Source organism: Hippopotamus amphibius, chromosome 2 (assembly GCF_030028045.1).
Source record: "Hippopotamus amphibius kiboko isolate mHipAmp2 chromosome 2, mHipAmp2.hap2, whole genome shotgun sequence".
Lineage (NCBI taxonomy): Eukaryota > Metazoa > Chordata > Mammalia > Artiodactyla > Hippopotamidae > Hippopotamus > Hippopotamus amphibius.
Window position 1 is genome coordinate 165,204,119 of NC_080187.1, and position 18,593 is coordinate 165,222,711.

Here is an 18,593-nt window from a genome sequence, read left to right on the forward strand (position 1 = left end):
CTGCAAGGTGGCAGCATATTTGTCAAATGTTTATTATCCCTAACATATTTCACTGAATATAATGCTTTTGGATCTTTCTACCCCAGTTTTGTGTGTGTGGTTACGCATGTATACCGTCTTGATATCACAATGCATTTTAAGTCCAGGAGGCAGGCTCAGGGTAAGTCTGCCTTTTCAGCAAGATAAAAATATTGTCGCACCTTTCCACTGGGTACAAGATTTTCTTGTTTATCAATTACCTTTATACAGGTCTACATAATTGCTATAGAAAGACATAAAAACCACAACCAACCTTTGAAGACCACTGCCTGTTCAGAAGAGAGTGTCGGAAATGGGTCCGTTTCATCAGACGGGCTGCTTGACTTAGTCCACGCAGATCTCAGCACATTAAGCAGGCTCTGGCTTGCTGCGCTTCAGGATTTTGCTCTCCTAACTTTGCCTTCAGAATTTGCCTCGCAGCTTCCTGGTGAAGGTAAGGGGGAAGGTATTTATACAATCCCTAGAATGACAGTCAGTAACATGTATTTTCAGAGTTTCTCTGTTAGTAGGTAAGGTTTATCTGAAGCATTTTTCCCAGAATAATTGTCATTCATAGAGTAAGCTTGCTTCAGGGTGGAGACCCTGAAGTTGAATCGCTGCGTCATAAGGCATGATCCTCTTACCTCACAAGACACTGCCAAATGGCGCTCCAGCATGGTTACAAAAGTGTATGTGCCCACCAACAACATAATTCTGTTTTTCTACATCTTTCCACCATTATATGTTATCATACTTAGTAATTTTTCCCAATCTGAGGAGTACGAAAGAGTTTCATTAGTTTATTTCCTTGAATTGAGAATCATTTTTCATCGGTTTATGGGCTGTTCAAGTTTCTTTTTCCATAAATTACCTAGTCATAATCTTTGCCCATTTTCTACTTAGTATCTGTCATTTTCTTGCTGACTTCTTAATCCTTTACATATGTCTAATACTGTTCCTTTGTGGTTCCCATATCTTGCAGATATCTTCTCTCAGCCTGTAGCTTGCTCTTTTACCTTTTTAAAATGAATGTTGGTGATGACCTAGAGGGGTGGGATAGAGAAGGTGGGAGGGAGGCTCAAAAGGGAGGGGATATGGGGATATATGTATAAATACAGCTGATTCACTGTCATATAGCAGAAACCAACAACATTGTAAAGCGGTTATACTCCAATAAAGATCTGAAGAAAAATAAATAAATAATAAAAAATCAAACATTCCATTTAAAAAAAATAAAATAAAAATAAAATTAACGTAATCAGTCGTTTATGGTTTGTGTTTTTCATGTAGTGCCTGAAACTTTTTGTACTTAAGGTCATAAAGAAATATGAACTTTACAGTTTTGCTTTTTACATTTTGGACTTTAGTCCAACTGGAATTTATTTTGTGTGTGTAGAACAAGGATAGGGATCTAATTTTATTTTTTTATTTTAATTTTTTAAACTTTTATTGGAGCAGAGTTGCTTAACAATTTTGTGTTAGTTTCTGCTCTACAGCACAGTGCATCAGTCATACATATACATATATCTACTCTTTTTTAGATTCCCTTAGGAATCTCATTTTACGGTCAGTTATTAGCATTGCATTTTATGGATTGGCTATTTGGTACCTGCTTTTAATCTTCATGTTATTCCAAAATGGCTATTATTTTTTCACTCTCTGCTATGAATTTTAGGGTCAGCCTGTCAAGTTCTGTTAGAATTTTAATCGGAATTATACACAAAGAGATATGTAGAGTGTTTATTGTACTTTGTACCTTTCAATAGCATTAGAAATGGAAATAAAATGGAAATACACTGATTTATTGACATAATTTATCAGCAAAAGTTAATGACACATAAATCAATACATGTAAATCTCTAAAATGTAATGTTGGGGGAAAGCAAGTTTAGAAAGAATACACACAGTATGAGGCTTTTTAAGTCAACACAAAATAATAGCATCTCTTATTTATGAATACAAATGTCTGGGGTGAAAGTATAAGACCATGATGAGAGGGATTCGCAGTGACTTGAGAATGGTTACAGAAGAGGGGCAAGAATTAGTGGTGTACAGAGTTTTAGGGGTTTTTTGTTTGTTTTTAAAGAAAGTGATTTAAGAAAGGCAAGATGTTAACCTTGGAGGTAGGTAAATTGGTATCTGTTTCGTACACGCATACACATACTCTGGTTTCGCTTTAGATCGTGTAAATCTTTCGCCTTCTAAACACACATACACACATCACATATTTGTTTTTAAATATTTTGTGATTAAAAATTAAAAGTTAAGAGTTAGCCTGCACATTTCTTATAAAATTGTTTAAAAAAAAAAACTGTCTTACAAAGTTGTAAGGATACATCAGTCCTGTGACCCAACAGTTGTATGCTCAGGAGAAATAAAATCATTGATAACAAAATATTGATAACATAGCAGCATGGATAAATCTCTGAAAACACTGTTAAGCAAAAACTCAGTCACAGGGACTTCCCTGGCAGTCCAGTGGTTAAGACTTTGCCTTCCAGTGCAGGGGGTGCGGGTTCGATCCCTGGTCCAGGAGCTAAGATCCCATATGCCTCTCCGCCAAAAAACCAAAACATAACACACAAGCAATATTGTAACAAATTCAGTACTTTAAAAATGAAAAATGGTCCACATCAGAAAGCAAAATAAAAGCAAAACTCAGTCACGCACAAGTGCATACTGTATATTCTTCCAGTCTGTGAAGTCCAGGAACAGGCAAAACATCTGTGGCAATAAAAAGTAGTTGCCTTGAGGTGTAGGGGACTGACTGGAAAGGGTCACAAAGGAACTTCTGGTATGATGGAAATGGTGTATATCTTGTAACAAATAAAAGGGGAAATGTAGTGTGAGCTAATCTCTTGGTTTATTCCTCCTGAAACTGTTTGCTTTCCCTTTCTTGTAGGCGGTGCTTTCTACACAGCAGAGACTAGTGAAAACGCAAAGTTGCATTATTACAACTCCTGGGCACTTATCCTCCATGCTACAGCACTGTGGCTTACAAGCACAGGCTTTGTTGTTGCTGAGCCGGATGAGGGAGCACCTCATCTCTCAAGGCCTGTAACGCCAACTTCCATGTGTCAGGGGTCATCATCTGGGGCCACAGTAAAGTCCCCTGAGGATGTCTGCACCGAGAGAGTCCATCTTATCTTAGGTCAGTAAAAGACCTTACTAGCCTCCAGCCGTACAAAGTTTTTCCGGAATTGTGCCGCCCTGCCTATCAGCTATTCCTTCATTCTTTGTTAGGCATTAGTGATAGCCTTGATAGAACTGAGTAAGCGTGTATACATCTTAATTGCAAATTTCATTATATTAAGTCTAGAATCCCATTTTAGGCTGGCTTCAGCATCCCGTTTAATGAATGTAAAATGTGCAAAAGAAGCCTGGTTCTTTCCACACGATTTTTAAAAGACTCACGTAGGGTCTACGAATGTCCTGCATTTCTCAGTAGATACACAGAACGTAACAGTATACTGAGTCGTGTCCCCTCCCCGTTCTCAGGGACTGCAAGGGTCAAGAAAGTGTACTCACAGGTACAGAACTGCAAGCAAATATTTAAGGTCAAAGATAAATGAGGTTTTTAGATTTATGAAGAAAACCCTTTTTTTGGCTTTCCTGGAACTTCATTTTCAAAGTGAAGTATCCTTCTAAAGTGGTACAAATCAACTGGTTTGCAAGGCAGAAACAGACACAGATGTAGAGAACAAACATATGGACACCAAGTGGGGAAAGCGGGGAGGGTTGGGGGGGGTGAATTGGGAGATTGGGATACCAAGTTGTACCCTCTAAGTATATGCTGTTTATTGTATGTTAACTGTATCTCAATAAAAGTTCTTAAAAAAAAAAAAGTGAAGTATCCTAGATACAGTGAGTTTCTAGAATAAATTTTTTTTTCATAATTACCTTGTTCTGAGGAAACAATTTATTAGATCATTACCTATAAATAAGTTGTTGATTAAAAGACGTGAGGGTTATAAAGGTGAGTGATTAAATTAAGTAAGGTTTATGGTTCATAGAACTTCCGTTATTCCTTCCCAAGCCAAACATGATCCGGTTTCCTGTATCCTTGGGTATGTTAAAATTTTGTTTCCATGTGCATTGAGACAAGAGCTTTTTAAAAACAAATTTTTAGGACTTCCCTGGTGATCCAGTGGCTAAGGCTTTGAGCTTCCAGTGTAGGGTGCCTGGGTTCGATCCCTGGTCAGGGAACTAGATCCCACATGTCACAACTAAGAGTTCGCATGCCACAACGAAGACCCCACACAAGGCTATGAAGGTCCCGCGTGCCACAGCTGACCCAGCGCAGCCAAATAAATAAATACCTATTTTAAAAAATAAAAATGAAAGAAAATCTTTTATGTAATGAAGTTTATCAGGGCATAAGCTGTGCAGTTCAGCTACCTCAGTTCAGATTCTTGGTGTGCCCTATTGTAAGGACCTTTAGCAAACTATTTAAGCTCCATGTGCTCAGGAGTGGTAATAATAGTACCTACTTCCTCAATGTGAGAGTGAAATAATACACTTAAAGTGTAGTGCCTGAGACATGGTAATCACTCGGTAAGTTTTAGTCAGAAAAAGTTATGAAACTCTACATGTTAAATTCTCTGGTGCAATTTTATTGTAATTTTTGCAGGAATGTGCAAGTGTAATTGAGATTATTTGTGTATATATTGATTAAAAATAAACTATTAAGAGATTGCCTTATCACTTAATTGTTTAGTCTTAGTTCATTGTGGTTTATTTGCATTACCTTTTTGGTAAGTTTATTTATGTATCTTATAAAAGATAGAAAATTATTTAACTTCATAAACTAAGAATCTCAAAGAAGCCTCGTTCTCTTTTTGCTTTCTACAGGAATCAGTGTGGAATTTCTGTGTTCCTTACGTTCAGACGCAACCATGGAAAGCATTACTGCTTGTTTACATGCGTTACAGGCCCTTCTAGATGTTCCTTGGCCCAGATCTAAAATTGGCAGTGATCAGGTGATTTCTTGTTTTTTGTTAGGCTTCTGTGGATTTCAAGGAACAGGAACAGAAACATGTTCAGGTTACTACAGTGAATAGGGAGTGAACACAGAGAGGTAAAAAGGAAACTAAAAAACTCCACAGCTAGGCCTCAGAACTGAAATGGCATCAGAAACTGTGCTGACCCAAGAGCAGTCACGCCTCTTTCTGCCACTTCCTGTCTCTGCTTCTGCCGTGCTTACATCTGCTGCTACCAGCCAGCCACTCTGTGAAGCAGCTCTTCAGGTGAACTTTCTGTAATGATGGGAAGGTTCTATATCATACTGTCCTTGTCTCTTTCCACTTCAGTGCACCCCACTCTTCGTATATATCTGTATCTTATACCCCGTTTTCCTGAGAGAGTTTCTTCTTGGTTCATGTAGTTACTGTCGATGACGTAGTATTCCTCTTGGCTGAGTTCTCTATGCAAGTCTTTTTAAGAGATGACTGGCTAGTCTGTAGGTGGAGTCAGACGCTAATATCAGACCCAGCTGTGACCATGGTTAAACGATCACGGTACAAAGTATGGCATTTCCTTTCGTTGCTTTCCCAAGAGCAGCTGTGTATTGGGCAGGCAACCTTAGCATCAGGTACTACTAGTATATTGAATTGTATGTTAAACTGACTCTTGGGTATTAAGAAAAATGGATGGTATGATTTCCTCTCTCTGTAAACAGTTATTTAAGTTATTACTACTATCGTTTATTAGGTTTAAAGTATTAATCAGGCTCCTGCCTGACTTGTATTTACTTGAATAAATTTTAAACTTTTCTGCTTGTTTATTCTGTATGTTAAAATAAGTATCATAATGACAGTTTTACTCTTATTTTCAAAGATGAAAGCCACCAGAGTAACCAATAGAAAAGTGGAAAATGAAACAGTATTTGTCCAATGTATTTTATTCTTTAGAGAGGCCTTCATTCTGTGCTTAGTAACTTATCCACTGTTAATGTCATACTTCGCCATCATTCTTTATTAATACTAGAAAACCTTAATATAAATTTGGGGATCTACATGACAGTCCTTATATACCTCTAGCCACATCTTTCATCTTGTTTTAGAAATTTCCTTGTTTTAGCAGTTTAGGACCTGTGTGAAAATGATCTTTTGTCACAGTGCCAGTCTCCCACAAGGTTGGACAAAAACTAACCTGGAGTTGGTTTAAAGTGGAGCAAGTGCTATATAACTTTATTGCCCTAACATCTTTAATTTTTGTGAGCCATTTGTTATATTCTCCTTCTCTGAAATTTGTCATGCCTTTAACATTGGTTTGTTTTTTTTTAAGTGGGTAATTTTCAATATAGTCTCACCTAACTGTTTTCTGTGATAGGACTTGGGTGTCGAGTTGTTGAATGTACTACATCGAGTAATTCTGACCCGAGAATCACCTTCCATTCAACTGGCTTCTCTTGAAGTGGTAAGGCAGATTATCTGTGCAGCTCAAGAACATGTGAAGGAGAAAAGACGAAGTGCAGAAGGTGAATGTTAACCTGTAATGCCAAATTAATCACATGGCATCATTGTTTTTAAAGTACTGCTTATGTGTCTATGTCATTCTGAGAATCTATTGTGTAGAGTACAAATGAAACATCTCTAGCATACCTAGCTTCAAATCCTCGTTCACCTCTACATGTTAGCTTGGATATTGTCAGTAGTTAAACTACTATTCTTGGGAAAATTAGAATTTTAACAGCCCCCGAAGGAAAAAAAAAATCATTTATACTGATTGAGTACCTACTTTAAGTGTTTACCAATGTACATGGAAAGAAATACTGACAATTCTTTAATAACTTAAGTTTTGCAGAGTGATTAAATTGCTCCTCTACAAGTCTAATTTGGTATTGGTGAGTTTATCATTTAAGGTTACATTTGACTACATATAACAGAAAATCTAATATAATATAGTAGATTTAAAACACAAAGACATAGGGCTCCCTAGGTGGCACAGTGGTTAAGAATCCGCCTGCCAATGCAGGGGACACAGGTTCGATCCCTGCTCCAGGAAGATCCCACATGCCGTGGAGCAACTAAGCCAGTGAGCCACAACTATTGAACCCATGTGCTGCAGCTACTGAAGCTCACGCGCCTAGAGCCTGTGCTCCACAAGAGAAGCCACGGCAACAAAGAGCCCGCACACCACAATGAAGAGTAGCCCCCTCTCACCGCAACTAAAGAAAGCCCACGCACAGCAAAAAAAGACCCAACACAGCCAATAAAATAAATAAATAAATTTATTAAAAATAAAACAACAACACAAGGACATATTGTCTTATCTAAAAGAAGTTCAGAGGTTGGCAGTCCTGGGCTGAGATGGCAGCTTCTTAAAGACATCAGGGACCTCAGTTCCTATCTTTCTGCCTGACCACTACCAGTACTTAAGGTGGTAAGGTCAGTGCTGGAGCTCTAGCTATCAGGTTCACATCTTAACATCAAGGGGTTAATCAGACAATATTTTAAGGCTGAGAAGGTCACCGAGGATTTCTTTTTATCCATTGCAATAAGAAGTCCAAATAAAGACAACTATTTTACCTCCATAACTGCTTTCTCTTTCATTCTTTTAAGACCCAAGACTTTACCCATTTAAATGTGTTACCTACAACAGAAATGAACTAAATTGCCATCTACCAGAAGCAAAGCAAACATGAAGCATTTATTCAGCACTGTTCTCTTTGTCTTTTAGTTGATGATGGAGCTGCTGAAAAGGAAACCTTGCCAGAATTTGGAGAGGGAAAGGACACAGGAGGACTTGTGCCTGGGAAATCTTTGGTCTTTGCAACACTGGAATTGTGTGTATGCATTCTAGTTAGACAGCTCCCAGGGCTAAATCCTAAATTGACAGGTAGCCCAGGAGTAAAAGCTACAAAGCCACAGATGCTGTCAGAAGATGGAAGTAGGTTGGTTTCAGCTGCATTAGTTATCCTCTCTGAACTTCCTGCAGTGTGCTCTCCTGAAGGTATGTTCTAGTATGTGGTTGCTTTACTTGACCTGGAAGGAGAGAAATGGTTTTGATAGATAATGGAGATAACGATTGCTAATCTTTTTCTCATTAAACAAATGCTGACCCCAAGGTTTGTGCATTGTCTTTAATCCTCTCAGATTAACATTACATTCTAGTTAATTTGTTTTACTAAATGGGTGAAAGTAAATATAGAGACAGCATGTACTCTAGATAAGATATTCTCTTCCATGGTTGAGAATATTGTAAACCAGTCGATGGTAATTACTAGTTCTTGGGCATTTTTTGGTATATAATATCTGATGGACTTTCCCTGCCTCAGTGACAACAGAAGCTTCTTATAATATCCAGTTCTGTTTTGAATCAAGTCCATACTTTTAATATTGTGTTTAAGGTGCTGCATAGGCCTCTGCAGAGTACAGCTGCCTCCTGATTCCTTCTGTGTGAACCTTAAACCCAGGAGGTTTCATGCTCATCCCTGTTCTGTGCTATTGTCAGTGGTGTTACTTGATATGAAATTATCTCAATCTTTCTCTCCTTTTTAAAATTTTGCCTTCCTTTCAAGTTTAGCTCCAGCCCTACCACCTCTGGCTCCTGTTGAGTTTTGTTTTTCGTGTATGTGTGTGTGTATGTGTATGTGTGTGTGTGTGGCTTCCACATGTAGATATGTGGTTTTTACATGTCACATAGAGGCATATGTAACCGATTATAATGGAGAGAAAAGATAAATATATATACAGACACATGTCTTGTTTCCAGTGAAATTTTGTACCCTCTAGTCCTCTAGCACATGATAGGGACTCAGTACTTAACAGATACTTCTTAATCAGTAAGCATATTTCTGCTTAAGTGTGTCTTGACCAGCTTACATGCTGTCTTATTTTTAACATGACTTTAAGCTTCAATTTGACTTAAAACCTGTGTTCTTTGCTCTCACACACTGCCTTATACCAAGAGTAGCAGAAAAAGGGACTAGCAGAGGATTGGGGGCAAAAACATACTCTATGAGTTTTGTTGATAGCCTCTGGGAAAACTGGTTAACGATTTTAGCTTTAGTCTCTTCCCTTTCATTTTAAGCAAGGTGACTTTTTAACTACATAGTGGCCATGGAAACTTTAATATTTTGTACTGTGTGATTCACTACAAATTGCTTGAAAAGGGTTTAATATAAAGTAAATCCCAATGGATAGTGGTAGTGGTTGCATAACATTGTGAATGTACTTGAGGCCACTGAACTATACACTTAAAAATGATTAAAATGGTAAATTTTTTGTTACATATATTTTACCACACTAAAAAATGAAAATAAATTCAATGTCAACTACCAAATAAAACAAAATAACACAGCAAAAGATCATGACACTGTGATATAATTTAAACAGCATCTCCATTTATAACCAAAATTTAATCTAACCTTTAAAATCTTAAATTATCTTAACAATTATAATCCTTAATGAAAAATAAGCTTAAAAGCTAGAAATCTTTGACATTATCTTACTCATTTGGTGATTTCTTTTGAGGAACTGCATAGAGACTGAAATAGCTTTTTAAAATGCATCTTACAGGGAGCATCTCAATCCTCCCTACCATACTGTACCTCACAACTGGAGTCCTCAGAGAAACTGCTGTGAAGTTGCCTGGGGGCCAGCTATCCGCAACAGTTGCAGCTTCCCTGCAGGCTCTGAAAGGAATACTGTCTTCCCCTATGGCCCGAGCAGAAAAGAGCCACACTGCTTGGACTGACCTTCTCCGCAGTGCTTTAACAACAATTCTTGACTGTTGGAATCCAGGTAATTTAGGCTCTTTGGAAGCAGTTGTTCAGTTTGTTTTAAAAAGCAACAGGGACAGTTTTTTGAGAATAAGCTATGTACTTGATCATGTTTGGCAGTCTCACCTAAAGGAGACCATATTCACTACATATTTGTTTAGAGGATATGTGTTGTAGATAGAAAACATCTGTGGTCTCATTTTAGTATTTTTAACATTAATGCAGTTAATTGACTGGCAGCCTGTATGTTGACAGTGAGAGACCTTCAAATGTAATAGTACGTCAATTTTAAAATATAGTATCATCCATATCTAGCCGACAGAACTTTTCATTATGCACAATGTACTGAAAACTGCATAAGGTGTACATTATAAATATAATACAAGACTGATCTGGTTCATACCTTCACTCCAGCACCTACCAGCTAAGTGACTAGACGAGTTATCCAATTTCTCTGAGCTTTAGTTTTCTTATTAACAAAATGAGGAGACTGTGTTGCAGGAAACTGCTAGAGCAATAACACATGAGAGATCGTGCTCACCGTGTTAAGGTACAAGGGAGGAGAGCGGGAGGGGAAGGAGCGCGTACAGGCTTCTCTTGACAGGCAGACGAGAAAGCAGAAGGAAGATACAGGGTTACGGAATTTCTTTTTTAGTTGAGGTTCTAGCATGAGTTCGTGCTTAGGGGGGAAAAGGGCGGAGGTGGGCTTGGGGTTGGAACCATTAGGGAGGGAAGCAGCATCCCTCTTCTAGGCAGAGAGGAAAAGGATTCACAACCAAGTTAGAAGGATGAACCTCTGCCAGTGTGAGGGAAGAGAAGGAGGTAAGGATGGAAAGTAATAGGTAAAGTTGTTAGGTTGAATCCTGATGAGCTTGCTTTTTTCATCTCTCTCTCTCTCTCACACACACACACACACACACACACACACACACACACACACACACACAGATAGTTTTCTTTTGTCTGTCAGGAAATGAGGTAAGGACATTAAGGATTTGAACCAGCTACTGAGAAAAATTAGGGAAAGAGCTGATCATGATAGGGGAAACATTTGCTACATAACAAAGTGCTCCAAAATTTTAGTGGCTTCAAACTACAAGCATGTGTTACCTGAAAGTTTTTGAGGGTCAGGAATTGGGGAGCAGCATAGCTGAGTGGTTCTGTCTTGGGGTCTTTCATGAGGTTATTGTTAAGATGTTGGCCAGGGTCACAGCCAAAGAACCCATTTCCAAGGGGACTCATCATGGCTGTTAGTAAGAGGCCTCAGTCCCTCGCTGGCTATTAGCAGGAGGCCTCAGTTCCCGACCATATAGGCCTGTCCATGGGGCTAATCCTGAGGGAAGCTTGCATCTGTCACAGGTAAAAGAGAATGAGTATAAGGGAATTGGGGCCGGGGTGAGGGAATAAGGCACTTCTGGAAGAAATGGGAAGAGGAACCCTGGAGAGTTTATCTTATGGAGAATAAAAAGACACTTTTACTAAACAGACTAGCATTTGTAGTTTCAGGTTGCTATAAAAGACTAAAAATAACTTGGCTGTATATGATGCGCTGAGGCATCATGGTTAACAGTATGCTCTCTGGAATCAAACTGAATGCCTCACTAACTGTGGTTCGGGCAAATGACTCAATTTCCTTTCCTCAGTTCTCATCCATAAATGGGGGAAATTAGAGTACCTATCTCATGATGCTACTGTGAGGATTAAATATAAAGTGCTTATAATAATGATGTCATAATTTTAAATGTTAACCATGCACCTATTTTACCTTAAAATTATGCAATTTTTTTTATAACATAAATCCCACCCATCCATAATATTTTGCTTTCATTGCTGCTGTGTCTCATATGTCAGCTCTAATACTAATTCCTCAACCCTTTCTCTGACTGCCCAATGTGGCAACTCCTGGGTTGCTTTCTATTCTCTCTTAAGATATTTTTTTATATTTTTATATCTTTTTACCTCGTGACTAGCTGAAATTAAATTCTTTATTTTCTTCTTGGTATATGGTATATCTTCTCTGTAAATTGTATTCTCAGTGCCAAAAAGAGTGCTGGCACACAGAAAATGTTCCTTAAATATTTGATGAGTGAATGTTATCAAAGCGTCTACATATATATGTAATTTTTTCATAAGTAGCAATCCATTCTTATACAGTTTAATGAGTTGAATTTGCCACACCTTTTCCCTTTCAAATGACATTGATTTTCCACAACAGGTTCATTAAAATTATTTAATGAGAGTATGACTTTGAGAAATGAAGGTAAATTACATGTAGTAGAAAATTCCTTTAAATGACTGTGGTGCACACAGATATTTTCAAATTTTTCTGTACTGTTAAGAAATGGCATACGTATTAAAGTGCTAAGTTATTTTGGCTTGACACATTATCAAAATGTGAATACTTTAAACTTAGCAAAGAAAAAACAACTGCCCAAGCATTTCTGTATTTCTCTACAATAAAAATAATAATAATATAATGGCTAATTTATTTTGAGCATTATGTGCAATATGCTAGTCTGAATGCTTTGCGAGAATTAACTGATTTAATCCTCATAACCTTTTTTTAATTTTATTTATTTATCTATTTATTTGTTTGTTTATTTATTTTATTGGCTGTGTTGGGTCTTTTTTGCTGTGCACAGGCTTTCTTTTAGTTGCGGTGAGTGGGGGCTACTCTTCGTTGCGGTGTGCGGGCTCCTCATTGCCGTGGCTTTTCTTGTTGGGGAGCATGGGCTCTAGGTGCGTGGGCTTCAGTAGTTGCAGCACATGGGCTCAATAGTTGTGGCTCACAGGCTCTAAAGCGCAGGCTCATTAGTTGTGGCACATGGGCTTAGTAGCTCCATGGCATGTGGGGTCCTCCTGGAGCAGGGATCAAACCCGTGTCCCCTGCATTGGCAGGCATTTTCTTAACCACTGCGCCACCTAGGAGGCCCCAATCCTCATAACCTTTTCAATTTAAGTACCATTAGTCTCATTTTATAGATGAGAAAACTGAAGATGGGGTTAAATATCCAAGGTCACACAACTAGTAAATGCATATTCCTATTAATGTATACAAGTATTTACTGATGTCTTTACTTGTACAGATTATAATTTCTTTGGTAATTCTTGACTCTAGAATTACTTAAAATGCATATTTTAAAGGTACAGCATTTACCAGGATTCGTAGTCAGTCAGTATTTATTGTCTATAACCCTTAGGTCCACAAAAGAAATTGTTACTACCAAACTAAGACAGCCTCACAGGTATATAAAACAGTAAGTGTGACAGTACTGGGATCTGTTTCTCATAGATTATTCTCTTTAGTAGATGGAACACACCAAGAACTTGATGAAGTCAGTCTGCTTACTGCTATCACAGTATTTATTTTGTCTACCAGTCCAGAAGTAACTACGATCCCATGCCTCCAGAAGCGCTGTATTGAGAAATTTAAGGCTACTCTTGAGATAAAAGATCCTATGGTAAGTGTCCTTAGAAGAAAGATGTTTGTAATAGGAACATGTTTAGGCTTTGGCAGAACTTTCCTTATGATTTTGTTGGTTCCAACAAAAACTACCAGACTAAAATTTTTTATTTTTAGGTTTAGATTAATTCATATTCTTGGGTTGACAAAGTCGAATAATAATGGTCTTGTTTTTTGGCCCTGAGGATGGAATGTAGTTAGTTGGAGAAAGATAAAGGAAATGCTTTTTAACTAATTAAAAAAAAAAAAACTAAACTAAATTTGAAATAGGGACATCTTAAAATTGATATATTCCCTAGAACTTCAGTGGGTTTCCTTTCAAAAAAAAAAAAAAAGGAAAAGCAAACTCTAGCACATGCCTTCAGAATATGACTAAAATAATGGGACCCATAATCCCATTCCTTTCTGGCCCTTTTATTTGCTAAATTAATTTTCTCTGCTTTTATGTGCTACAAAATAAGTTTGTAGCACATAATCACAGACTCCTAAAATAGACTTCTAAAAGGAACCAGATTTTCTCTCAGAAAAGTCATTCACATATCATCACAATGAATTGAATAAAAGATGGTTTGTATATATGATGTATAGTCATCTCCTTTTGTCCTTCTGTCCTGTTTGTTTCCTCTAGCCTAAGAGGAGCTTTATGTAAGCAGTCTCATAGTGGTGGTTCTGATATGTGATGACACATAATTAATAGGGTCCAGACATGGTTCCTTAAAACCGTCATAGCATCAAATATATGTGATTTTCATCTAAACATTTTCCAAAATCTCCAAAATATTTTTCAAGTTTTTATGTGTGTTTGATTGTTTACATTATAGAGAGACAAATGAGGGGAGGAAAAATTAACCACTTTATTCACACTCCAAGCTGTCACAACCACTGTTAGCATGCAAGTTTGAATACCTGTTGTTAGTGCTTGGACTTCCAAAATTAAAGATAAGTTAGGAATAAATTTAAGTATGGGAGGGGAGGCTTTAATTTTTTTTATTTACAACTTTAAATTTATTTTTAAATTTTACATTAAAACTGACATTTTAATGTAAATGTAAATTTATATTTACAGTTTATAATATTTTTGTCTCTTTTCTGATTAGGTACAAATCAAGACCTATCAGCTCCTACTTTCCATTTTTCAGTATCCGAATCCAGCTGTTTCCTACCCATACATTTACTCTTTAGTATCCTCTATTGTGGAAAGACTTCAGGAAATAGACAAGAGAAAACCTGAAGACACTACTGAGCTTCAGATCTTTCAAGAAGGCATAAAGGTCTTGGAAGCACTGGTAGCCATTGCTGAGGAACAGCATCGTAAGTGCTAGCACTAAGTGCATACCAAATCAGAATCTGTCCAAAATCAGAAATCTAGTGTTATTTAAAATGAAAAACATCCCATTAGTCACTTAACATTATATTTTCACACTTATCGAAAGACACGTGTTGATGTTCATCCCAAGTATTGATATTGTTTAGTATTAATTTGGGAGAAGCGATTAGAAGAACTGCTTTCCTTCAAGTGAGGGAAATAGGTGTACAGATCAAGTTTATAAGGAACTTAAATCCCTGAACCTGGGACTTACGTCATTTGTTTACTTTCCAGGCTCTCAGCTGGTAGCCTGTCTTCTACCCATCCTCATTTCCTTCCTTTTGGATGAGAATGCTCTGGGATCAGCAACTTCCATAATGAGAAATCTACATGACTTTGCTTTGCAAAATCTCATGCAGATTGGGCCTCAGTATTCATCAGTTTTTAAAAGTGTAATGGCTTCTTCTCCAGCCTTGAAAGCCCGCCTTGAAGCTGCTATAAAGGGCAATCAAGAAAATGTCAAAGTCAAGATACCAACATCTAAACATACTAAGAACTCTGGAAAGAATTCAAGCATCCAATTAAAGACCAACTTCCTCTGATTTTTTTTTTCTTCTTTTTTTGAATAGCAAGCACCTTAACAGTACTTGATCATTTCTTTCACTTTGGGGGCAAAAGTGACATTTTAGACACAAGTGAACTTGGAGGTCTGGCTGTTTGTTTTAACTTAAATAGCTTACTTTGAAAAGTCACAGCAAACTTAATATTTTGGGGTTTTTTTTTTTTCTTTCACATAATAAAATCACAGAGCTCTGTCAGAATTCTTGCCAGGAATTTCAATAATGTGCTAAAGAACTAAACTTAGAAAACCAACTACTGCTTTAAAAACAAAATTTATTTCTTCCAAGAGTCCATACACACATACTTAATACTATGACAGATATAGATTTGACTCTAATATAAATTATCTGCTTTTATATTGTATCCCAATTGCTAATTTAAAATTCAGCCTTATTCACATAATTGTATTAGACTTTCTTGGATTTCTCAAGCAGCATAAATGATTGGAAAGCTATTTAGGAAACTTGTTTTAGAATTATCTAATATCTATAATAGTAAAAATTAATTACAGCCCTACAGTGTGATTTAAGATTTGGTGTCTATAAATATCATGGCTTTTTACTCTTTATTTGTTTTATTTGTATTGAGTTCAGAAAACTGAAATTTTAATCATTTTAACTAGAATAGGGCATTTTCACTTCAGTTTCTCACATGGATTTTCTTTTACCTGTGTTACTAACATGTTCTTCATTTCCATTTGTGGCAAACATTCATACCAATGAGTTTAATATAGATTCATATCTATATTTAAATTAGTCATGGGTTTATATAAATGTCAAATTTAGTACAATAATTTAGATCATCAGTGAATACAAGTGTGTTTTTTTAACATGAAACATATTTTAATATAGAAAAAATCTAATGATAAAGTCATATTGGTTGAAAGATATTTTTTAATTGTCGATGATCATTGACTCTCCTTCCACGTCAGTGTTATACTGTGTAAATCAAGCACTGTGTCAAAACAAAGCATCTCCCTGTTAAAAATTAAAACCCAAAGTGAGAGGGGCATGTTCAGAATGAAGAGACACTTGGAGTCAAGCAAAAGCAATGTGATGTACTCTATTTTATTATGTTTGTATATAAATACACTTGTAAATTGTTCAGAATGAAAACATTTGACAAATTCTAACACTACAATCACTTTTTCTAATTTACACAAATAAAGCTAGTTTTCTTTATCATTCTTGTATCTGAAATTATTTTACCCGCAAAAGATGGCTGGTTAGTCTCGCCGAGTCCAAAAGATCATTTCTGTGGAGCAAATACTATTTTCTCTGAAACAGCCTTTTTTCTCACAGGAGCCCTTTCTTTGGAACATTTTTTGCAATGGTTTGCATTCTTCGTCTTCCTTATTGTCTCTGTGAATTTGACTGTATACTTATTATTGTTTCCTTCAACCTGAATGCCCTTCTCTCCCTTGTTCTATCCGACTGACTCCCCCTCCTTTTAGGCCTGGTTTAAATGTCACTTCCCCTTGATAACTCCTTAACGCTTCTTACCTCCTCTCAAACCAAGCAAATGTAACTGCTTCTTCATCTGTGTTCCTGCAGTACTTTATATGTTCTTCTATGCATTAAACATCACATTACATTTTAATATCTCCCTTTGAGACTGTGCCTCCTCAAGGGGAGAAATTTTGTCCTCTTTAACTGCCTGTGTGGCATCAACTAAACACTTACAAACTGCTGAACTGCACTGGTGTAGGATGTATTTGAGCTCAGAAATTTATTGCTCTGACAAGGCAAATGCTGGACTGGGATATTCTCAGGATATAATTTTTTAATTTGATTTTTTTTCTTTTGTATTGTATTTTGTTTCATTTAATTTGTTCTTAAACGTTAAGATTTCTGCTCACTATTTAGTGACCTGGTATCCTGAATTGTCTGGATTAAAGGTGCTATATGAATATCAATAGTTAAGAAAAAATATGTCCCGGGTCATGGAATTAGGAACTTTGACATGGGCACGATTCCATAGGCTTTTTTTAAATGTATCATCTTAATACAATATTGAATTAGTAAAGATACCCTTACTGGACTTCCTAGGTGGCGCAGTGGGTAAGAATCCACCTGCCAATGCAGGGGACACAAGTTCGATCCCTGCCCCAGGAAGATACCACATGCAGTGGAGCAACTAAGCCTGTGTGCCACAACTATTGAGCCTGCACTCTAGAGCTTGTGAGCCACAACTGTTGAGCTTATGTGCCACAACTACTGAAGGTCATAGGCCTAGAGCCCATGCTCTGCAACGAGAGGCCACCGCAATGAGAAGCCCTCACACCACAATGAAGAGTAGCCCCCACTCGCCGCAACTAGAGAAAGCCCATGTGCAGCAACGGAGACCCAACACAGCCAATAAGATAATTAATTAAAAAAAAAAAAGACACCCTTACTGATAAATTAAGCCTTAACAGCTGAGATTTGAACCCACCTTTCTGATCCCAGATTCCAAGCTAGAGACAGAAAAGGGCCGTTGGTGGTCCTTATCTATCAAGGTAAAACTCTTCTTTCATTGTTCCACATTCCCTCCAGAGCTTTCTTCACTCCTTGTTGAAGATATTTTCATTTAATATTTCTCCAAACTGCCACCAAAAGTTTTCTGGCTAATATAACAGGAAGAAGTGGGAAAAATTTGTGACCTCTTCAATTTCAATGGGAATAATGATTACATGATTAGATACTGATGTAAGTTCTGACTTGTTTAAAGGTGAATAGTTAAAACTGGAAAACATCAAAAATTCTTTACATCTGTTTTATTTAAACAAGTCTCCAGTTGTGATAAAGCAGTTGCACTTTAACTAACATGGTAATTCTTTCCAAATATGTCGATGAGTGACTTGGATGAAACAAAGTGGTGTAATATTTGCCTTGAGCTTTATGTTTTTCTAAAGGAAGAAATAGAGCCCAAACTACTAGTTGAGTCTTATTTAGTCCACTATTTAAAAGCTTATCATGGAAAGACTTGGAAAGTAGCATCAGAGGGACCAGATTTCTATTAATAGAACATCTGAAGCAAAATTTCTACTTCTGTAAAACAGACTTCATCATCAACCTAAAGGGAACATTGAGGCACTTGAAAAGATACAAATAAGTGCTATAAAAGAGATATAAACATAGTGCTATGGGAACCCAGGGAAAAAAACTGAGGCTTCCAACCGAGATGGACCTTATGGAAGGAATATCATGGCACAGGCTTAGAGAGTAGTGTGTACTTGACGGAGTAAAGGCATAACCCAAGAGTCTTTTGTAACATTAATTTTGAAGCGAAGAATTCCCTTTGTCTTTTTATTAAAATATTAGTTTGCATTTTGAGGGAAGAAATTCAAACCTCAAGCTAATAAACTGATAACATTAATACAAAACTAACTATATGAAATAAAGTCTATACTACCCAAAAATTATAGTTAAAATGTTGAATCATTTCTGGCCACTTAATGATTGCATTATGCTAACAGCCCT

At 36.9% G+C, this 18,593-nt stretch overlaps 1 protein-coding gene across 8 annotated transcripts in view; it reads left to right on the top strand.

The window, feature by feature from the left end:
• Positions 1 to 16,125, top strand: part of HEATR5A (HEAT repeat containing 5A) — a 92,572-nt gene extending 76,447 nt beyond the window's left edge. For 6 of the 8 annotated variants that reach the window (XM_057720913.1, XM_057720918.1, XM_057720916.1 and 3 more), the window contains 9 exons: positions 250 to 472; positions 2,921 to 3,169; positions 4,870 to 4,997; positions 6,349 to 6,496; positions 7,699 to 7,971; positions 9,540 to 9,764; positions 13,049 to 13,203; positions 14,303 to 14,516; positions 14,806 to 16,125. In XM_057720913.1, the coding sequence (XP_057576896.1) occupies positions 250 to 472; positions 2,921 to 3,169; positions 4,870 to 4,997; positions 6,349 to 6,496; positions 7,699 to 7,971; positions 9,540 to 9,764; positions 13,049 to 13,203; positions 14,303 to 14,516; positions 14,806 to 15,113 (1,923 nt within the window). In that variant the 3' untranslated portion in view covers positions 15,114 to 16,125. Of the gene's footprint in view, positions 1 to 249; positions 473 to 2,920; positions 3,170 to 4,869; positions 4,998 to 6,348; positions 6,497 to 7,698; positions 7,972 to 9,539; positions 9,765 to 13,048; positions 13,204 to 14,302; positions 14,517 to 14,805 lie in introns of those variants that run through there. The other 2 variants (XM_057720917.1, XR_009051235.1) reach the window with 2 other exon arrangements.
• The last annotated feature ends 2,468 nt before the right edge of the window (positions 16,126 to 18,593 follow it).